General features: G+C 56.4%; 1 protein-coding gene and 1 long non-coding RNA gene across 5 annotated transcripts; one reads left to right on the top strand and one right to left on the bottom strand.

The window, feature by feature from the left end:
• The first annotated feature begins 1,349 nt into the window (after positions 1–1,349).
• Kbtbd11 (kelch repeat and BTB domain containing 11) lies at positions 1,350–21,828 on the top strand. 4 transcript variants are annotated; one of them, XM_058580157.1, is made up of 3 exons: positions 1,350–1,445; positions 10,327–10,486; positions 15,618–21,828. In XM_058580157.1, the coding sequence occupies exon 3, from the start codon at positions 16,309–16,311 to the stop codon at positions 18,277–18,279; it is 1,971 nt and encodes a 656-aa protein (XP_058436140.1). In that variant the 5' UTR covers positions 1,350–1,445; positions 10,327–10,486; positions 15,618–16,308; the 3' UTR covers positions 18,280–21,828. The 4 variants fall into 4 exon arrangements, with proteins under 4 accessions (XP_058436140.1, XP_058436137.1, XP_046302415.1 ...); XM_058580154.1 differs by having other exon boundaries at positions 1,390–1,489; XM_046446459.2 differs by lacking the exon at positions 1,350–1,445 and adding an exon at positions 1,519–1,576.
• LOC124093937 (uncharacterized) lies at positions 2,650–15,717 on the bottom strand. The gene is made up of 3 exons (XR_006852085.2): positions 5,687–15,717; positions 4,674–4,833; positions 2,650–3,789 (listed from the first exon to the last, which is right to left on the bottom strand). It is a non-coding gene; the product is annotated as an uncharacterized LOC124093937 (long non-coding RNA).
• Positions 21,829–22,355: the final 527 nt, after the last annotated feature.

Genomic DNA, 22,355 nt, shown 5'->3' with positions numbered 1-22,355 from the left:
CAATCTTCCCTGACTTCATTGGGGCTATAGCCCATTTTCTAAATAAAACATTTAATGTATGAAAACGGGTGTGGGGGTACAGGGATTGATGTTTTATTTTTCATTCAATAAGAATCCATGGAGAGCCCCGTGTAGGCCAAGCATTGTAAACCCAGTGGGCCTGAGGGAGGCCCCACATGGTCCCTGCTCTGCATGCCTGCAGAAGACGCACAAGTCAGCACCACGGTGGGCCAGCGGGTGGGCACGGGGCTCATCCCCAGGTCTCATCCCCAGGTCAGGTCAGCCTTCTCAAGCTTCTCTTGAAGAGTGGGTGTGAAGTTAAATGTATTCTCCACCAGAAGGTAAGCAGAGAAGCACCTAAAGACACCAGGAGACTCAAGTGTTTTGGAGTAAATTGAAAAAACTAATAATGGAGCATGATTTTGGGAATTCTTCCAGCCCAAAGGACTGTTGCTGCTATAGTTAACTGAAAAAAAAAAATATATATATATAGAATGGAAACATTTTTTATTTTATTTGGGCAACATGTCCCAAACAGGAGTTAACTGACAAAATATTTTAACCCCAACATTTTGCCAGTTTCTGCCTCGTTTAATCCAGCTCTTGAGGCAAGGTGGGGTTTTGTGTGGCAACGGAATGGAAGGTTAAGGATATTCTCCAAGTGCGCTTGGGTGCTGGAAGCTGCAGGGTAGGTCATCCATATTCATCTGGCAGAGACTGCCAAAAGCCAAAGAAAGGAAGCAGCGAAAATCAAGGCTCCCGCGCTCTCTGCTCACAGGAGTGCAATCATTGCACAAACCATCAAAACCAGCATTCCTCCCGACCGCCGACTGCCGTGGTGGAACTCTAGGCCCGGCTAGGTCTGGAGGCCTGGGCAGTGTCAGCGCGCAGCAGGGACTCCGGGACCTGGGTGGCCAAGGCGGGTTTGGGACACGAGAAAAAGTCGTCCTGCTCGATGTTCCCAACTTTCTCAAAAGTCCGGAACCCACGGGGTCGTCGGCAGTGGGCTGCCGTCCTCCAACCGCGTCAGCGACGCACGCTGCCCGTGTTGGAAAGGCATACTCGACCCCTGCCTCGCGGTGGCGGTGACCGGGTGGCGGGCAGACCTGCTGGGGACCCGCGGGGGTCGGGGGGGGGACGGCCCCGGGCGGCCCCCGCGGGAGCCGGGGCTGTCAGGTGCCGAGCCCGGGAAGGGTTAACCGCGAGGCCCCGGCGCGGCGCGCGGCCCTCGGGAGGCGGCTCGCAGCCCGGGCGCCTCCGCGGACCCCGGCCCGAGGCGCACGCGCGCTTGCCGCCCCCGCCCCAGCTCCCCGGCGCGGTTCTCCGAGCGCCCGGCGCACACGGGGTGCGCGGCCCGCTGCCCAGCCGGGGAGGCCGGCCTGGTAGAGCCCGGGAGCCGCGCTTCAGGCGGCAGGAAGGACTCGCGGACCGCGGCGCTCGCACAGGTGCCCGAGGGCCCTCCACCCCCGCCTCCGCCGCGCTCGCACAGGTGCGCGGGAAGAGGCCTGTGCGCATGCGCGTGCAGACCCCCGGCTCGGGTGGGCGTCGGGGTGGAGGGAGAGCGCGGAGCGGCGAGGTAGGGCCGGCGGGGCTGCGGCCGCCCGCGGGCGAGGACGGCGCAAAGCCCGGGAGGGGCTGGGGCGCAGAGCGGGTGGGCGGGAGTCGGCGGCGGGGCGGGGGCCGGTGTCCCTGCGGGCGGCGGCGGGCGTGGGGGTCTGCGGCGCCCGCCCGAGACAATGCGCCGCCCGCGCTGGCCTCCCGGCGGAGAGGGCCCGGGCCGCCGGCGCCCGTCTCCCGGGAGCTGCGCGAGCCGCCGGCGGGGCGGGTGGGGGGTCGGCGCCCCCTCCCGCGCTCACCGGCCCCGGCCGCGGACGGCCTGGCGACCCGCTGCCCGGTCCAGGCCGGGGCGCAGCCCACGCCCGCCGCCTCGGCCTCCTCTGCCCCGGCCGCGCGGCCTGCGGGGCGTGGGCGCCCACTCGCCGCGGTCTTCCCGGAGCCGACGCCCGGGGCACGGGGAGCCCTGTGGGTACGTGCCTGGCAGCACGGTGGGGAGGGTGGGGGGAAGGAGCCCGGCCTGCAGCCCGCTCCTGGCCAGGCCCCTGGAAGACGCCGACTGCAGTTTGCGGGTTTCCCTTGCAGCCCTCCGCCCGCTCTGCGGACGGGAGACCCCTCCTGCCGGGCGACTGCGCCGGTGACATTAAGGAGGGCTTTTTAAAAATTCCACCACGGCTTAGATTCCTACCAACCAAGTTCTCTTCGCCCCCCTCACATCTATTCAAAGGAGTGAGAAACGGCGCACTGACCTTTATTGCTACTCAACCCACTTAGGCACGTTATGATGAGGGTTTCAAGTTCCTGCGCTTCCTCTCAGCCCCGAGTAAGAGTTCGCCCTATTCCCTGCGGTTCTCAGCACCCCCTCCGTGTTTCCAACTAAATAGCAGTTACTCTTCTCTAATGAGGGACCCAGCGGATGTCAATGGAGCCCTTCAGCCTTTTCTCCTGAGCTCATGGTTCCTATTATTAGAATAATCCTCCCCACGCCCTGCTGTCACAGGAGGAAGCCCCCCTGCTTAGCTGCGGACGCCCAGGGCGCTGTGTTAGGAACTTGGCATTCCAGGGCTCCCTTCTGGGTATGATTTTGCAGGTTTCCATGCCGTTGCATGGACATGTGTGATCATATCATCAGAAAGCACAGAAAGAAAATAGTCAAAGTGTTTTGCTTTCAGCGTTTAAGGCAACCGTGGGCTCAGCGGGAGGAGAGAAAGCTCCTAAATGTTACGGATAGTGGATTGCTGGACCTACGCCTTCCCAGGCAGCAGGGTGTGTGTGCGTCCTTTGGTGTTCTTGTGTCCAGGCCCCGACGTGGCTCCTGGGGCACTTTTCCATGGAAGGCTGGAGGGCTCTGGAAGTGTGTTTTGGGGATTGTCACATGGACTCTGCACATTTCCCCAGACAGTGCGAGTTTGACGGGATCTCCTCATGTTCCAGCAGACGTCACACAGCAGCAATGGCAGGTAGAAGCTTTCTGTCTCTGTACGCATGCTTTCTGGGTCTTTCCCTGAACTGGATCCAAGAGGCACACAAGTTGTAAGTGCCTCCATCTGGGATCCTATTTCAGTTGTTCCTAAGTACCAAGAGCATCAATCGCTCCTTAATAGCTTGCTGCAGCTCTGGAATTGCTTAGGCAGCTGTTTGCCTCTGAGCCGCCTTGCTCCTAGAGCCCTGGTCAAGGAGGTCTACTGCAGAGTGGGCTTCAGAGCTGCCCTCTGAGCAGCTAGTTACCCAACCCAAACCAGCAGGGCCACGCTGGCCCTCCCCTGGAGTTCAGGGGTTCTTCTCTCAAAAGTGGCCTCCATTTTGTCTTTTCTCTTGAAATTATTGTGGTTATGTTGGATTATAGTGTTGGAACTCAGAATATATTTGTAAAAATATTTAACAATGAATAACTTTAAAAAAAATCCACAACTTCCAGGAGCCTACCCACCAACCCTTCTCAGCTAGACAAGACAGTTGAACAGGGCCTCGTGAAGGGAAGCCCGCATCCCTGCAGTCCTGTGCCATCGTGTCTCCTGCCTTCATGACTGTGGTGCCTGCTGAGGGCCCGGCACAGCCTCGGCCCAACCCCTTGCAGCTTACTCTTGATACAGCAGAGGACAGAAGGTGCAGTCCTGTCAGTTCACGTATAATAGACACATCAGTGCTCCGAAGGAAGGGGTACGTTCCATGAGCGTGTTTGACAGAGGGCCATGAGTTGAGGTCTCGGGATGAGATGGCGTGGCAAAGACCCTGCTGCAGGGAATGGCATGTTAGAGAAGGCCACCTTCTGTGATGACTCATGGTCACCAAGGACTGTGTCCTGAGAGAGCTGTCAGTGGAAGTGGGGTCATTTTTTTTCCAGCAAGAAGTCACAGTGGGTCTCTTCTACTGTGCATAGAGGAGTCGGGTCCTTGCACCCAGTAGAGAGAGCACAACTAGTGGGTACGTCCTCAGAGCTGTCTACAAAGTGTAATCTGCCATGGCCTGCCTCCACTGCTAAGGTCACGTCCCTCCTGTGAAACAGGTCAGACTCGGGCTCCACTTCTAGGCCCTCAAGTCTGGCTGGTTCCTCTCCACGTGAAGGCCTGTGCGTGGGAGAGGTGAGATATCTGCCCCAGAGCGGCCAGCAAAGTCAGTGGCAGTGTTGGCCTAGCACGTAGGAGGCCCTGGGATGCCATGTGGGGCAGGCTTGGGTCACTCCTGCCTACCCTCGAACTAGTCGGGGTTCCCTAAGAAACAGCCAGTAGTGTGTGTGTGTGTGTGTGTGTGTGTGTGTGGATTCACTGGGTAGCCGGTTAAAGGAACTGACTCGTGGAACTGTGGAGGTGTAGGCCAGCAGGCAGGAGACCCAGGTGCTGTGGTTTGAATGTGACGTGTTTCCACCTAGACTCAGGTTCTACCTCAGTCCCCAGTGAAGCAGTGCTGGGTGGTGTGGCCTGAAGCCACTCAGGATGACTGCCTCACCTCGCAGTCCTGTTGCTGGAAGACTGCCCTTGTCTCTGCACTCACCCTTCACGTCCCACCATGGGTTGGAGCAGCTCGACACCCCTCAGATGCACAGAAGGTGTCAGTACCGTGTCCTTGGACTCCCAGCCTCCTGAACTGAGCCAGGGGGACCCCTTTCCTTTATAACTTACCCCACCTTGGGTGCTGAGTCACAGCATCAGAAAGCTAACAATCCGGGAAGAGCAGAGGACGCAGAGGTCTCTCCTTCTTGTCCGAGGCCTTCAGTTGACTGGAGGAGGCCCACACTCAGGGAGGCCACCTGTTTTACTCAGAGTCCACTGATTTAAATGTCTGGAAGGAACAAGAACAAGAAAAAAAGCTCTCCACAGTGATTTGTGGACCGCGTTTGACCTGGGTACGGTGGCCTGCCGGAAACTGACCACATCACCCTTCTGTTCTGGGGAGAGAAACAGGTGGGGCACCTGGCCCTCCCAGACCTGGACACAGCTGGTGTGGTGGGTAGCCAGGTGAGGGGCTTGCCTGATCTTTGGGAGACCCTCTTTGCTCTGCCCTGACCTGCGGGGGCCCTCCCTCTCCCAGGAGATGCCTGGTGTTGGCAGCCAAGTGGTTTCTTGGCTGCGTCCTGCCCGGCACCTTGTGAGCCTCGTGTCCTGTTTGGTCTGGCAGCGTGACAGCACCAGGGTTTCTGTGGACCTGCTGGGGTCCGTGAGCTGGACACAGCAGCACCCAAGCTGGCTGGCTGTCTTTGCTGGGACATGCTCCAAGTCCACTGTGAGAAAGTCCTGGAAGCCCTGTGCACTGGAGGAGAGCAGAGTCCAGGGTCCTTTTTCTGACCATTCCTGAGGGACTGCTTCAGGTGTTTATGGCATCGTCGCAAAGGACCTCACTGCCCTGTTGGATTTAGGTTTTGCCTGCAGGCTGCTCCTTGACCAGGGTGGAGAGGCTGGGAAGAGAGTTTTATTTTCAAACCCAGCAAGGCCTGGTTCCCTCTAACTCGAAGGAGCTCATGTGGCTTCCTGGGCAACCCAAAGCAAAACCCAACAGTATAGACAGCAAAGACAGAGACCCAGGATCAAAGCGGACAGCTGGAGAGTCAGCTGACCACAAGGAGGGTAGCAAGACAGGAAGAAAGGAACCATGCAAATAGTGAGAAAACTGAGAAATGGTAGAACTGAGTCCTTACCTGTGAACACACTGAGATCAGATGGGTTCAGTTCTCCAATTGAAAGACCTGGAGAGATGGTGACTGACACCTGTAGACTCAGGAGTCTGAGGCAGGAGGATTGCAAGTTAGAGGCCAGCCTGGGTAACTTAGAGTTTATCTCCAAAAGGGCTGGGGATGTGGCTCAGTGGTAAAACAACCCTGGGTTCAATTCCCTGTGGGGGTGTGGAATAGCTATATATGCTGCCTCGGGGAGACACAGTGAGCCTTTGAAGACAGGCTGAGGTGAAGGGACAGGAGGGGTCTCCGTGCAGTGGAAGCCACAGAGGGGGTGGCTGTAATATCAGAGCAGACTAGAGAGAGGCTGCAAAGCCTGCACGCAGCTCTGGGTGGTGCGGGGAGCAAAGGGTCAGCTCCTTAGCAGTGCAGCTTCCCTGCGGGTGCCTGGGCAGGCCCCCCTGGGTGGGCTGGGCATGGGGGCCCTGCACAGGCAGGCTGCGGTGCTAAGGCAGCAGGGACCGGAGGCCATGCCTTGCTGGGGTTCTTTGCTGTGCCCCATTCAAAGCAGAGCTGCACTGGGACCTGTATTCTTGAGGCTTGGCCTGCCTTCCTGCCATCTTGCCACCCCTCTGCTGTGCTTTGACAAAGTGTGGTGCTCTCGTCCTCTGGGCAGGCCTCGTACTCTCAGGACATTCACAGGTCTGTGGAAGTCCCTTTGTAGGAAAGTCTCCTAGCTAGGGCCAGTCCGGGACCCCCAGGGAGAAGGTGCAGAGCATCAGGAATGCTCTTCTGGTGGGGGTGGTCCCAAGGCTGGAGCCACTTCCAGCCCTGCCCCCAGCATGGGCCCTCGGGAGCTGGTCAGGACTGGAGACCCAGCTGTGCAGAGGCAGAGCCCCTCTCCTGGTCTTGGTGTCTCACAGATGTCCCAGGCACAGGGATGAAGTTTCAGCCCTGGAGGGACCTCAGGAGGGAGACGCGGCCCGTGACATCTCTCCAGGCCCTGCAGTTCACACCTGAGGCTGCGGCTCCACCCTTGCTGTTTGCCATTGATGTCTTAAATGACATTTTGCCAAAGTTGGACCCTTGTTTTGCAAAAGAGCGTCTGAGCCTGAACTGTTCTCTCACCCTGTGTATATTGAAGCTATTGACTCCAAACTTTCATTTTAAGGGGGAAACGTGAAATCAAAATCGCCGTTGGCAACTTTCACCTATAAACCATATTTATCCAGATGTCACAGATGTTAAAAAGAGTTTGCAAAAACAGGAAATGGTGGCCCAGCTTGCTCCGATTCAGTCTCGGGCATGGCTGGAGACAAATGTGCTTCCACCCTGGAGCCCGCCCAGCAGGAACACGGGGCAGGAAACTTCTAGTTCACAGGTCTTGATTCTGGTTCAGAAGTAGTGGCAGAAGTATCCACAGTGACAGATCACCCTCAGTCTTCAGCCTCCTCCCTCCTCCCCGGGGAGGGCAGACCACCAGGCCTGGGCCAGGCGCCTCCCGTTTCTCCTCTGCCAGGCCCCAGGCCCCAGCATCCAGACGGCAAGTGCAGCTCTAGCTTCACCCACATGGAATCAGTCTTCCAGCCCCTGAAAGTCAGAACTCGCAGCTGCTGAGGTTCTAAGAGGAGAGACGTGCAAGATCACACCCACCGTTGGGTTGGGTTCAACTAGAACGTCACGGGTCCTGATCAGGGGTAAGATGCCCTCTCCCGCCTCTTTGATCTGTTTGGTTAGGATTTGAGAGTCCCTCATTCAGTATTCTCACAAACGGGCAGCACAATTGTCAAAAAGAACTAGTGCTTACTGTTCAGGTGTGGCAGACCCCAGACAGCTGTCAGTTGGCTGTCATTTGTCATGAGAGGTGACTCTTACTCTTAGAAACCCCAGGATGCAGGAAGCACCCTTCCTGCCCCCTTCCTCTTCGTATCCTACCCCAGACTCCTGCCTCTCCTTCCTTCCTGGTTTTCACGTCCTTAAAAGACACTGGTATTTTCTGTGTTTAGAATGCATGTAAATGGCATTATATGGTAACTTTCTGCAAATAAACCTTCAGAAATTAAGATTCATGTTTTTGAGATGGACTTGGATGGACACAGGGAGATCCAGTTTTACCATTTTCACAGTCAGTTTAGCGGTGATGTGTACTCAGTAGTCAAGCAGTCCTCTGTGTTTGTACAAAAGGACTCGGAGGAATCTTGGTAAAACCTGGCTGAGCCCTCGGATCCCAGCCCCACTGTCCTAGATTCATGTCTCCAAGCCATGGCTGACTTCCCATGTTTAGATGACAGAGTCCTGCTCCCCACGACTCCAGCCAGCCCCCAGTCCCCCCAGCCAGACTCAGCGTGGACCCAGGCTTCTTTCCACACTGTCTGCCTTGCTCTTCTCTCAGTTTTCCGTGTGTTTCACATCCCAGAGGAGACTCACTGGCCCTGAGCAGGAGCCAGGGACACAAGCCCTTGCTTGTGTCCTGCCAAGGCCCTCACATGGTTTGAAATCCATTAGAATTCGGCTGAGCTCCATGGGGCTGGGACTCCTCGCCATTGCACAGGCACCCAGCCCTGTCTGCAAACTGCAGGTGCTCCCCACCTCTCTGCAGTGAGTACTGGTCATTTTCCAGGGTTGAGGAGTGGGTGGGTATCTGAGTAGACGATTGGACTAGCTCCAGGATCCTGAGCCTGATGGCAGGGGATCTGCAGCACGCTGAAGTCAAGCTGACCAAGACATTGCTCGGAACTGGATCTCAGAAACCTGATAGGTTTACAATGGTACACCTTTCTCCAGGGTCTCGGTGATTCTGGGGGTGATCTTAATACTCACACTGCACGTCCAGCTGAATAGATAATTCTGTAATCTGGGCCTCCAGGAACAGCAAGTGCTTCCAGTTTCACAATACTCTTGGTTTGCGTCCTGATCTCACTTGCAGAAACCCAGAGCACGATTTGCATTCATCTGATGTGGAGACTCTTGAATGAACATGTAGATTTATTCCCGTCCGTCTTTCTTTCAGTACTTCAGTCTGACTCAAGGGATTCAGCCATGCCGTAGCAGAAGCAGGTTGGCAGAGTTGTTCTCTTAAGTCTTGCTGTAGGTGGAGTCTGGGTGCCCACTCCCCTGCCTGCAAGGGTGGGTCCTGTGGGTGGGTCCCGCCGCCCACTGTAAAGGTTGTCTTTCCAGGTGGGAAGCCCAGCACTCAATCTCAGAACTCTCCAGCTCAAAACATCCCTGATGGATGGAAGTGGCAGATGGCCAAGTCTTTCCAGCAACTTCCATGACTGGGTGTCCAACTAGACGGGAGTAAATTTAACATCTCTAGGATGCTTCAAATTCCTGCAAATAGCTATGCCCTAGACCACCATCCCCCGGTGAACCCAGGTCAGAGCTCCCGTCCCCAAGGCTGAGACCACGCTTCTTAACTTCTGGCCTGCAGGAGGGAGCCCTGCTAGCTCACCTGGGCCAGCAGTCTCAGATGTCTCTGAAGCCACCCGCTGCACATGCCAGAGGAGGAACAAGGGGCCAGTATAAGCTCTGTTCCTGTTCCCTTGCTAATCGTGCTTGGGTCTTTTAGGGACAGGTACTTAATAGTGATCCTTGAGCATTTTCTCATCTGTTGAATCGGCAGTGACTCTTCCTCCTGTGCTGTGTGTGTGGTTGTGGGGCTGGGTGGGCCACTGCTGTGAGTGCCGGCAGAGTCCAGTGCGGGCTCTCACCCTGCCAGAGGGAGCCTTTGTGATTTGGGGATTTGTGGTTCTTGGTGGGGACGCTTCTTTGTGCTTGTGAAGGTTCACGGGGCAGAAGCCACTCTGTATGGGGCTCCTTATGAACACCCCGTTCAATCCTAAACACTGGGCAAGGGAGGGATTTAATTTTTGTTTTTTGGTAGTTGTAGATGGACAGAATGCCTTTGTTTATTTTTATGTGGTGCTAAGGATGGAGCCTTACCTCACACATGCTCAGCAAGCGTCCTGCCACTGTGGCAAGTGCCAGGCCCCAGCCTGAGGAGGGTTTTGAGCTCAGAATCACTCAGGTTTCCAGGGATGGGGATCCTCTCACGCTCACTGCAGCCAGCAATGGAGCCACCAGCTCAGACCCAGAAGCGGCGTGGAGCTGCCTTTGGGCAGGACCCATTCCGGCTCCTCTCTCAGATGCTGTGCTCTGTTGAGTTTCTTCTCTTCTGCTGGTGACGGGCTTTCCTGGGAGTCTGGCCCCAGGCCCATGCCCTCCCCACTGGCTCTGGCCCGGAGTGCATGTCCACCACTGTGTCTGTGCACAGGCTACTGGGACTGGCTGGGCCCCTGGGGATATTTACTAGGATGGGGCTTTTCCCTAAGGGAGCAGAACTGGGAGCTTCCGTTTCCGCATTGGAGTCAGGTAACCACTGGTCGTGGTAATTGCCTCAGGTCTCAGCTGTAGGCTGAGGGACCTTGGAACCTGGCTACGCGATGCCCAGGGGACACTAGACACACAGAGACTTCTGGAGGTCTGTGGCTGTTGGCTTACTCAGTCCTCATCACACTCGAGGAGGCCAGATGTTCCAGAGGAGGGACACTCACGGCGGGTGCTTGAGTTGAGGAGCGTCTCACTTTAATGCCTTTGTTCTCAGAGATGCTGTGAGCAGCGTGTTTTCCCAGACACCTGAGTTCTTGGTCTGTTCTCCACACCAGGTGAGCCCTCAGCTTGCACTGAAGGAGGACCTGGGGAAGTCCCCACCTCAGCACCTGCAGGGGAAGTGACACCTGCCCTAGAGAGAACAGCGACTGCCCAGTTGAAAAGGAGTGTCAGCTGACCTGTCGCCAGTGCCTTCCACAGGTGCACACAGGACAGGTGAGATGAAGGTAGGACTCACCCGGGGAGGGACACACTTTGTCAGCCAAAGGTGGGAGCCATGACGGTTCTCAGGCTGGCGATGGCGTGTGCCTCAGGAGCAGGACCTAGGACTCTCACAGGTTCGTGCTAGAGAACAGAAGCAAGAGAAAGCCCCTGTCCCAGTCCTCCTTCCTATCGCCAGGTTTTCAATCCGTCATGCACTTTAACTCCCCCATCTTTCATTGGTGCAGTGTGGTTGTAGGCACGATGGGATCTGTTGTTACGTGTCCATACGTGCCCACAACATAGCAGTCTCGTTGGCCAGCATCCCTCTTTTTAAAGACAGTCTGTGCCCTAAAACATACATTTATGAGCATGACAGCAGTGTGTATTTGCTTTAGAAGACACCAAAACTCAGCATAGTGACGTAGATGATGGCGCCTGCCTTGACCCTGCAACCAGAGACTCCCACCTTGGAACCACTTTTGGTGAGATGTATGTCAGAAGCCGTCTCTACGCATGCGGTGCCTAAGAACCCTCTTCATGCCTGTCTGGCTGCCCTCTGAGCTGGGTTTTCTCTCCCTGCTCTTCACTCTCCCCTCCCCTCCTCGATGCCTCTCAGAGCCTTACTGCAGCCCTCCTGGTGTGATCTCCCTCTCTCATGCCAAGGACCACCCCGCCAGCACTGGTAGGCTGCAGTGACTAATGCAGGCAGTGAGGAGCGTGGGCTCAGAGAACCACATTCTCCTGGCTGCGGGAGAGTCACCAGGCAGAAGGCTCTCACTGCAAACACCAACACCCCATGCACAGCCTGCCACCATGTGGTCCCCACCCTGAGCGCCTGCAGCAGGTGAGACTGGCAAGTGAGAGGAGCAGGTGCCCTGTACCTCACCTTCCAGCCTGAGCAGGGGGGCTTTAAGAGCACCGTCTACACTGAAGCTTTTCTTCAGGGAATTCTCAGTAATGTACTCCCCCCAGTGAAGTCCCACCAGACTTGACCCCGTCACCCCAGAAACCCTACGGAGACACGCTGGAGGCATGCCACAGGACTCAGGCACTGATGCAGCAGGCATCACCTGAGTCATTCCCCTCTGCATGGGGGCTGGCAAGCCGCTGCTGGGTAGCGTGTTGGGAGGGTTAGGACGTGACTCTGTGTGACTCAGGAGACCTGTGCCAGGCCGGGGGAGCATCAGTTACTTGTTAGTGCCCATGCACGGTCAGGAATATCACTGTCCATGCAGTCTTAAAGTGTCCTTCATAAAAACAACTTACAGGATGTCAGTCCACTCTGGTGGAAGAGACCCAACCCCTGCCACCTGATGTAAGGGACTTACTGCTGACCTGTGGTGGTGCCGTTTCTGTGCTGCACAGAGAAACCTGCCCAGGGTGGGGCTGGGTTTTCTTTCCTGGGTGGATCCTCACGGCTGGGCTATTGGATGTCCCCCAGACCCTCAGGGCAGTGGGTCAGGTCTCAGGTCCTCAGAGTCAGCAGGCTGTCTTACTTTTAGAGCAAGTGGTGTGCACTCCTCAGTGAAAACGGGCTCCGTGGGGAGTGCTCCCTGGCAGCTCTGGAATGTGCAGCCAGTGCACGTTTCAAGGTCCTCCCAAACTGTGCTGCGGCCTGAGCAGGTGGGAACTGGGCGGGAATGAGGACTCACTTGGGTCTCCCTCAGCACTGTGGGCAGGCCCCCTCCCACCGTGGTCATGTGTGCCAGAGACTCTGCCCCCATTTAATTTGGCCTAAGGAGGCCATGACCTTGAAGAACAATAATTGCATGAACAGCTGCAGGCAGATGAGCACATTCTGTACTGAGATCCCGAGTCCCTGGTGAGCCTCTGAGACTAGGTTTTCTTCACTTCTTGTATTTTCTTTCTTAATTAACCTTTCAATTTGCTGGCTCTTAACTAGGTAAATTCTGGTGTTGGGGAAGGCATGCGGTGGGCGTGACAAGGTGGTATTCCCCAGGAGCCTAGGGTGGCAGAGGCGGGCACAGTGTGGAAGATGTCAGCAGCCCATGCCACAGAAGTTCACATGAGCTTCCTATGTCCCTTAACAACCAAAGAATTAATTCCCTGTGACTGAAAGGAAGCTTCTTCATAGCAACTGGCATAATGAAATTTTATATTTAATTTTGAATAAGCTAACATCCACATTAAATGTGCACATAGGGAAGTAATTTTGTATTTTTAATTCCTATGAATAGTGAGGAAACTTCAAAATATTTTTGTTCAGGCATGTATAAGGTCCAGAAAAAAGTCATGTTCTCCAGGGGAGAATGCTATGTAAATCATATCTAGTTGAAACTTGTACGACCTCCTACTTTCAATGCAGAAGGATACTTTGGCTCCTCATCCCCATCCCTGGAAGCCCTCTCAGCCAGAGCCCGTGTGAGTCTGGCCCCAGGGCTGTGACACACTCCAGGAGTGATGCTGGGGGACTTTCCTGCAGTTCCACCCTCCACAGGAGCAGCTGGGGTATCTGTCCTGTGCACAGAAGCCTCCCGGAGGGACTGATTCAGAGCCAGCCTGTGTGTGTGTGTGTGTGTGTGTGTGTGTGTTGGGGGGGGGGGTCCCAGCCTCTAGTCCAGAGAGATTTGATGCTAAGGGTCTTAGCAGGGTTGCTGCTGAGGTCTCAGAGAACTTTTTTTTTTTTAAACATCTCTATTGTGCAGGCTTGAAATCTTACATTGCCCCTTAAGTTAAATAAGAAACATGGTGAATTTCAAGGATGAAGCACAGCATAGAATTGCAGGACTAGCCTGCTTCCTGTGCGTGGCCAAGCAGGAAGAGCAGTGTGCAGGTCAGAAAGCTCAGGCCACCTTCCCTGGGAGAAGCCTGTGGAGCTCATCACCTCCTCCCAGGGCTGGTCAGTGAGCTGACTCTGCCCATCTACCTCAAGGGAAAATCCCAGCATTGGGTCACCCCCCAAAAAAGAAGGAGGACTTTTTGTCTTAACAGCCTCTGCCTTCTTCGTTCCTTCGTGTGGGGCAGGATGCCGGATGCTGCTGGCTCTTTGCAAGGCTCTGGGAGATCATGTCAGTCAGGTGCCCCCCCCCCCCATGCTGGGGAAGCGGTTTCAGTAGTGCAGCTCTGGCCCTGGTACGGGGGCAGCAGAGGCCAGCATCTCAGCCCTCAGGACAATCAGCACAGGCCTCAAGGTGTCTACAGTGGTGTGTCCAGCACCAGCTTCATGGAGGGTGGAGGCAGGCCCCATCGGCTGGGTGGCTGTGCCATGCCTGTGGGGGCCACGGTGGGACTGCCCACCCTTGCCTGAGCCAGCTCACACTGCCAGCCCTGCTGCAGGACAGGGGAGGTCCAGTGGAGTGACACAGTTCAGGAGGCCATTTAGTGACACTGGGTTGGAGGACATGCAAGCAGCTGTGGCGAGCCCAGCAGTCCTGTCTTCCAGACACCTGAGCTCTGCCTTTCTGGGTGAGTGGAAGTAAGAGCCACTTCCATTCCAAGAAAAAAATGACATTCATTTTCCAAAGTCTGTGGTCCTCTGTATTTGCAGAAGCAGTGTTTAAAAAGCCAGTGAGCACAGCCAGCTCAGATTCTGTGTCAGACACTGATGTTCGCATACACTTCTGAGCGAGACAGGCAGTTGTGTCCTCATTTTGACCTGTGTCACCTTGGATGACTCAGCTGGAGTCCCCCTGGAGCCGTTGGGGGCCGCACATGTTCCTGATCTTCACGGTCTGCAGCTTGACCTCATGCTTATTGCTGTGGCCAGCGATCTCTTCCACCCCCTGGACAGAGCATTGCTGGATGGTGGGTGGGAGGCTGTGCTGGGCTGAGTCATGGCCCAACCCACACAGCAGCCTGTCCCTCAGCATCCCCTGTGACCACACACCAGGACAGGGCTTCAGGTTACTCCTGGACTTCCCCAACACTGCATTTCCCAGGAATTCCACAACAGTGTGTGCAGCGTGTCAGAAAGTGATTGGGAAAGCTATCTGGCAGAGGGAGGGGGACGGCATGAATTCCCAGCGGAAAGACCTTCCATTTCTGAGAATAAGGAAAAGGCCTTTCCAGGGACAACTAGCAGGAGGAGCGGGCCTGCAGGTGTGCACCCTTCCCCCAGGGTTTACGGGGACTGGCAGTGGCCTTCTGTGTGATAAGCAAAACATCAGGACCTGCTGAGGGAAGGTGACTGCCAGTTGCTCTCCCATTTGAGAGGTCAGTAAGCATTCTGCATAATGAAGAGACGCAGCTCGCTGTGTATGCTTTCCTTGTGCACATCCTTGGGGAAGCTATCATCCCACTTCCCTCTGCCCTAGGTCAAGCCGCCTCCGGGCAGGTGGGAGACTCCCCAAGGCTCTTCCACTTTGGGAGACACTGTGTGACAGTATCCTACACTCCTCTGCAGGGCACATAGGCCCTCCCATGCTGGTCTTTGCTTCCGTTAGCTGTCTGTGCCATCGCTCCTCTGAGGGTTTTCAGAGATGAGATTCCAAGAATGACCAGTTCAGGCTGGGGCTGGGGCTCAGTGGTAGAGCACTTGCCTGGCATGTGTGAGGCACAGGGTTGGATCCTCAACATGAAATAAATAAATAAAGGTATTGTGTCCATCTACAACTAAAAAAAAAAATGAGAAAACAAAGAGAGTGATGAGTTCAAGCAGGTGTAGGCACTGGACTCCCTGGGGTCCTCACTGAGGCGGACCTCAGAGAGGTTCCCTAACACTTTCAACAAGTATTTGTTGTAACTGAGTCTGAATAGGTGACTGAAAAGGAATGAGAGAGGCTGTCGACACTGATAAAATGACAGCCCAGCCATGCTCTCTCAGTGAAAGACTCCGTGACTCTGCATACATTCAGCAGGATGAAAAGGTGGGATGGTTCACACTGGGCTGCTTTTGACCTATGGAACCAACCGCTTCATTCAGCTCCACCCATTAGACCTAAGACCAGGTCTGGTAATGCCATCCTTGAGCTGGTTCCCCAACACGATGCCTCTTCTTCATTCCTAGATAATATTCTGCACATCCCATTCACCAAGTTCCAGCAGTGAGAAGTCACATGCCCAGAGCACCACTACCAAAGCTGTAATCGGAAACCTGGGGAGGGACTGCAGTAGAGCCCACCCAGTGACAGAACAGGCTCACTGCACGATGCAAATTCAAATCTCCTTTTTCTCCTGTCAACAGGAACAGAGTGTGAATGATCTGGAAGCACCCGGTGACAGACAAGGGAAGCTGAAAGCAAGGTCTCCGATGTGCACAGTGACCTTTCCTGACACCCACCTGGCAGGTGCGGATGTGGACTTGACAGAGCCGTGAGGCCAGGACATAGACCGCACCCTCCAGTTGACCTTTGGGTGTAACTACAAATGGGAGTCAAAAAGAAGGATCCGGTCTGTACCTACAGTGGAACTAAAAACAAGGTCCTTAAGGTCCGGGGCCCTTCTGTCTGAGGCAGCAGCGTTGTGATACAGTGCTCCTGTGGGGATACTGGGGGTCAGACACACGTGACAGACCAGTCCCACAGACAAAGCCACATCAGCCAGCGCTGCAGCCTCAGGTCTGTCCGGTGCGTGGACTAAAGCATCACAGTCCCGGCCACGCTGCTGGCCGGTTCCTCCCCACCTGAGCATATCCCCGGCCAGCGCTGAACCCCCAGCGTTCAAAAGTTCAGTGAGTGCTGGGCACGCCCTCCTCGCAGGGGAGGAGAGGGAAGGGCCAGAAGGGAGCGGTGTGCACAGGGGGAAACTGTGGACATAGTGAAATCTGATCGCGTGCCAGAAAAGCGTGTGAAGCTAGTGACCCCTAAACAACGCCTGGCCACGACCAGGCATGTGCGGCCACTGAGCGTTCGGGCAGCGGCAAGGCACAGACCGCCATGGAGAATTCTGTGGCCCCCTGCGTCCTTTACCCAGGGGACCGCAGCGTCAGCGGGACGGAGCCTGGGGCTCCGGGAGAGGGCAGCCTGCAGCCGCCGGCCGCGGGGGAGGGCGCTGCGTCCCCCACGCAGACACCCTGCAGTCTCCGCGCGTCCCTGTGCTTCAGCTCCGGGGACGACTCTCCGCCGCAGTCTCGCGCTGCCGCCGCGGAGGGCGCGGCGGCTTCCTCGCCCTCGCACCGCAGCGGCCAGCGCGTGGTGGAGACGCAGTGGGAGGTCAGCAGCGCGGGCGCCGCGTCGCCGGAGGAGCTAGTGTCCCCGGAAGAGCCCGTGTCCCCGGAGGAGCGCGCGCGCCCCGAGGATCCCGTGTCCCCGGAAGAGCCCTCGTCTCGCCAGGAGCGCGCGCGCCCTGCGGAATCTCTGTCCCTGGTGGAGTCTGAGTCCCAGGAAGAGCTCGGAGAGCCCGCGCCTGTGCCCCCCGGGGTCGGGACCGCGCACGGAGAGCCCGACCTGGTTATCGAGGTGTCCGGCCGGCGGCTGCGGGCGCACAAGACGGTGCTGGCGGCGCGCAGCGACTACTTCCGCGCGCGCGCGTCGCGGGACGTGCTGCGGGTGCAGGGCGTGAGCTTCGCGGCGCTGCAGCTGCTGCTGGCCGACGCGTACAGCGGACGCATGGCGGGCGTGCGGCCCGACAACGTGGCTGAAGTGGTGGCTGGCGCGCGCCGCCTGCAGCTGCCTGGCGCCGCGCAGCGCGCCACCGACGCCGTAGGGCCGCAGCTGAACTTGGCGAACTGCTACGAAGTGCTGAGCACCGCCAAGCGGCAGCGGCTGTCGGAGCTGCGCGACGCCGTCTACCGCTTCATGAGCGACCACTACCTGGAAGTGCTGCGCGAGCCCGCTGTGTTCGGGCGCCTTTCGGGCGCCGAGCGCGACTTGCTGCTGCGCCGCCGTCTGCGCGCCGGCCGCGCCCGCCTGCTGGCCGCCGCGCTCGGGCCAGCCGGGGAGCGCTCAGGCAGCCGCCCGCAGAGCCCGTCAGGGGACGCGGACGCGCGCGGCGACGCGGCAGTCTACTGCTACCACGAGGCGGTCGGCGAGTGGCGCGAGCTGACGCGGCTACCCGAGGGCGCGCCGGCGCGCGGCTGCGGCCTGTGCGTGCTCTACAACTACCTTTTCGTGGCCGGCGGCGTGGCGCCCGCGGGCCCTGATGGTCGCGCGCGCCCGTCCGACCAGGTCTTCTGCTACAACCCGGCCACCAACAGCTGGAGCACCGTGCGGCCGCTGCGTCAGGCGCGCTCGCAGCTGCAGCTGCTGGCGCTGGACGGCCACCTGTACGCCGTGGGCGGCGAGTGCCTGCTCAGCGTGGAGCGCTATGACCCGCGTGCCGACCGCTGGACCGCGGTGGCCCCGCTGCCCCGGGGCGCCTTCGCTGTGGCGCATGAGGCCACCACCTGCAATGGCGAGATCTACGTGTCGGGGGGCTCCCTCTTCTACCGCCTGCTCAAGTACGACCCTCGACGCGACGAGTGGCAGGAGTGCCCGTGCAGCAGCAGCCGCGAGCGCTCAGCCGACATGGTGGCCCTGAATGGCTTCATCTACCGCTTCGACCTCTGCGGGGCTCGAGGTGAAGCTCAGGCGGCGGCCGTTCCGGGCGGCGGGGTCAGCGTCTTCCGCTACCACTGTCTAGCCAAGCAGTGGAGCCAGTGCGCCGCGCACCTGCGGCCTCCGGGCGCCCCAGCCGGCCTGCAGCCCTTCCGCTGCGCCGCCCTGGACGGCACAATCTACTGCGTGAGCCGAGCGGGCACCTGGCGCTTCGTGCCCTCACAGGATGGTGAGCCCGGCGGCGACGCGGGCGCCGGCGGCAGCTTCGAGCCAGAGCCACTGGGAGCCCCCCTGGACATCCGGGGCACACTCTTCCCGTTTGTGCTCAACCTGCCTGAGAAGCCGGACCGGGGGGAGCAGGGCGCGGCCTAGGGCAGGCCGGGATCACTGGGCATCTCCCTTGGGCAGCTGTGGGACCAAAGGGGTGGCCCCGTGGTCTGCAGTTCCCAGTGGGTAGGGGGCAGAGGAGAGGAGGAAGAGAGCGGTGGGGTGGGTTGCTGCCCACTGCACCATGTATACACTTTGAGGATAGAAGCTTTGGGGCCCTGAGGCGTTTTTCCGGTGCCATTCTCAGCACTTCTCAGTTCTGGATTCTTTTTTGCTTCATTTTGCTTAGTGGGTGGATGGCATAAGATGTAAGACGTGCGCAAATGGCTTTAAGATGAGATGCAGGATACCTAGGGGAAGAGAGGCGGGTCAACAGATGGGTCGTCAGGTGCAGCTGCCGCCCTGGGGTGCAGGAAGGTGAATATAAGGTACCGCCCTCTCGGAGAGCTGAGCCCTGAGCACAGAGGAGGCGATTAGAGGCGCTGGGCAGGGTTCCCTCCTGGCCAGGCCACAGAGGGAGTCCTAAAGTAGGCCACACCAGCTCTTAGTGCAGCTGAAGAGAGAAGTCACCCTTCTCTTTTGTTTTGGGCCTGAGGTTTAAAGCCATAGCTGATAAGTAAAGCTTTCTGTGATTTAGTTAAAAAGCTCGTGTCACTATGTGCTGCAGTTGTGGTGGGCTCAGCTGTAGAGTGACTTAACCTTTAATTACCAATGGGATTTCTAGGCCCTGGGGCACTGGAAGTGTTTCCTCTGCCAATCATGGACACATCACTGGGGTCCCCACAAGCCAGAGCACTGAGGCCATCGAGTGGAGGGGCCTGGAGTCCTTGGTGGCGTGGTGACGATTCACTGTGACTTGACTTTTTGATCTTTGGTGATGAAATGTCACCCGGCAGCACATGGAATCAGGAAAGTTCACTGAGAAGGTACTTGTCTGTTTTGAAAGGACCCTGTGACAGCCAGTCTGCTCATTCCTGCCACCTTCTAGAAGGAGCCAAGAGGGACACTTCCTAAAAAAGAGGGTTAGAATCATTTTTGACAGTTCTAAAAATGAATGATACAGGCACATTTTAAACCCATTACCTAATGTTTTAAATGTGTATCATGTAATTCTGATGAGGGATATTAATTTTTACCAACATCATTCTAAGAAAACAAGGCAGAGTGACATATCATAAGGAATGTAACAAGGGAAAATATCATGTATGTTTAATGTAGTTCAGCAAGTGATGTTTATCTCATTGTGAATTCCAAAATACCTGAATAGAATGGAAGTGAGACTCACTACTTTGAGAAAGTACAAAGATATAAAAAAAATCAGTTGATTTCCCCCTCATTTGTTAGGTCAGTTGACTTTTCAGAAATGCTGGCCAGGACTTCCTGTCCATTAGTAGTTCAAGGGTAGAATTCACGCTCATGAACAGGCAAACTGGTTTGGATTGCAAATCCAATTCATCTTACTGTAATAGGACAAATGCATAACTTTCTGGAACATACCTAGATGAAACCATGCAGACCTTGACATGACTTCCTTGTTAACCAGTGGTGGGATAGTGGGATGTAGGAGGTGCTTTTTAGAGTCTTTGGTTGTGAAAGTCTTGGTTAAGTGTGTTTAGAAATGGTCAGCATGAATCTCATGCATGAGGGGAGTGGGATTCACAGTGGCAGTTGGAGTGTGTTCTGGTGGTGTGCATGCTTGCTTCTGAGTGTGCATGAACCAAGATGATGTCTTGGAAACTTGGCCCATCATTTTGGGAAAGAAAGAGAGACTTACTATAGCCTGATTTTATTGGCCTTTTATAGGAATATACTCGAGAAATACTTAACAGCAAAAAGGAACAGGTAATGTTTTTTGAAAAAATGTACATTTTATATGGTAGTACATACTCTCTAGAATGTTATTACTAATGCTAAAAGTTTTAATATGAAAAGGGTACAGGCTAATACTTTCATCCCTTAAATATCAAATTCATAAAACACCAGCATTGTGATTCTGCTTGACAAGTCACTCCTGGGACGTCCACTCTTGAGTTGGATCTCCAGAGTGACGGCGCTCCAGAGAGAGGGTAGGAGTGCTGGGTGTCGAGTGGCATCCCCCGGTGCCCGGGAAGCGAGCTGTTCATGTTTGGCTTAGTGGCAGAGTGCCTGTGGGAACTGGTGGCAGGTCCCCGAGGTGGAAGTAACAACTGCTTCCTTAGTAGTTAAGGGATCCTGGCCAACCCATGTGGGACCATCACGTGAGAACAAAGGCCAGAGGCCCTGACACCTGGAGAGCACCAGGCTGCTTGCCTTTGTGGGGCCGGGCCCTGCGGTGTGCAGCAAGGGTAGCACCCATCAAAGACCCGAAAGCCACGCCCTTTGACATTGCTGAGACTTGCCCCCGAGGCCTGAGGCCTGAGGAGGTTCCTGTTGCCTTCGTCAGGTGTCTAAGTCTTCGTCCCACACAGTTGAGGAAGGTAGTTGGTGTGAACAATTGCTGATCACTGGGGCGTGGAAAGAGGTTTCTAGGTTTAGGACAGCCATGTTCTCCTAAGGTCAGCCTTCGCACACTGGCCTCTCCTTCTGGGAGGACAGTGCTGCTCTCAGGAAGTGTGCACGCGAGGGCTCTGTCCTCTGGGTAGCTGGCAGGCATTGACTCTGGGTTGTCCGTCGAGGGCACGTCTCAGCGCAGCCCTGTCTTCCTTCTGTTTTGTGTTCTGGGGTGGGAACACCCCAACTCTAACTCTTGACAGATCTCTGGATCTGGGTCATGGTGATTTGATTTTTGAGGCTGTGGTGACTCCTGTTTCTTTTCCTCTTAAGAAAACGCTGTGCGGATTGAGTTGCCCTCAGTTAAAACTCTGACCTGTATTGGTCTTGCTGCAAATACTTAGGCAAGAAATGAGCCATCTGCTCCACTTTGGTTAATTCTGGGCCTTCAGTGATTCTGCTGGCAGCTGTGAACTCTCTGGGTCTCTTAGGAAACTTCCTATTGCTGTTGCTGTTGATGTCCGCAGCTCTGGGCTCTTTGCTGAAGCTGGGACAGTCGGCGCACAGTTGCTTGTCACCTCTTGGCAGGGTGCTTGTTTGTGCTCAGTCAATGCCTCCCTGGCTGACGGGGGCTTTCCTTTGCGGTTCGGTGTCACTGTTTTAACCCCCTTCTTCTGCAGTGTCATTATCCGCGAGGAGGCGGTGTCAGGGGCTCCAAGTGGAACAAGAGGTCGGAGCTGTGTCAGGGTTCCTTCCAGCAGCCACGACATTTGTGCTTGCTTCACGGCCACAAAGACCACCAGACCGGGGAGCCACGGGCCCTGCACGGGGGCCAGGGTGGCAGGTGCTCCGGGTGGCTGGTGCATGGATTCGGATTGAGTGAAAGCCCACAGCTGTACTGTGAGTTGAATACCCCGATGCTTGGCAGAGCCTACCTAGTCCCACTAACCAGTACTTACATGCTGCCCTTTACTAATGGCCAGCTAGCTGTGCCCGTGTAAGGCAAGTTCAGAGCAGCTGTTACTGTGTCTGTTAATGTGTTTATCAGCGCTTGAGCATCAATGCTGTAAAACCCTTTATGTGTGTCGATCTATGCAGAGGTGAAATAAACTATGTGGAACGCCAGTGCCCCACAAGTCTGTGTGTGCTTGCTTTTCCCCCGCTCGGCAGCAGGACGCCAGGCTGGGCGTCCCCCAGGGCTGGCATCCCCCATCTGTGAAGCAAGCTGTCCAGCTCAGAATGCCCGAGGCCAAGTTGCCCCTCACAGGTCCTCACGGGGTCCTGCTCCTTTGACCCCCTTCCTCTCCTTCCAGAGACGCCCACTGATCTGAGGACCTGTCCGCGGCCTGTTGTGTGGTGGGGTCAGCTGGTTACAGGGGGAAACCAGTTGAGGCTTGGGAGGAAGAAGTTTATCACCTGCCGAGGTCTCATGGAGGGTCACTTCATCCAGGCAGGGTCAAGGGGAGAAACGCCAGGTGGTCAGGACAGGGGAGAGGACAAAGCCAGGCTGGGCCCTTACCTGTGCTTCTGGGAGAAACAGCCGGGCAGAGCAATCAGCTCAGGATTGGCTACTTTCAGTGGGGTGAGCCATGGGTGTCTCTGGTTGCCTGGTCCCTGGCTCGGGGGTTTTAGGCATGGAGCACCTTGGTTGG

This window comes from Marmota monax, unplaced genomic scaffold, assembly GCF_021218885.2.
Source record: "Marmota monax isolate L192 unplaced genomic scaffold, Marmota_monax_Labrador192_F-V1.1 WCK01_AAM20220418_F8-fsc00195, whole genome shotgun sequence".
Classification (NCBI taxonomy): domain Eukaryota; kingdom Metazoa; phylum Chordata; class Mammalia; order Rodentia; family Sciuridae; genus Marmota; species Marmota monax.
This window is presented reverse-complemented; position numbering and strand designations above follow the sequence as displayed.

Bases quoted from the DNA above. Each gene is read 5' to 3' on its own strand.
- Kbtbd11 (XM_058580157.1), top strand. From the start codon at position 16,309: ATGGAGAATTCTGTGGCCCCCTGCGTCCTTTACCCAGGGGACCGCAGC.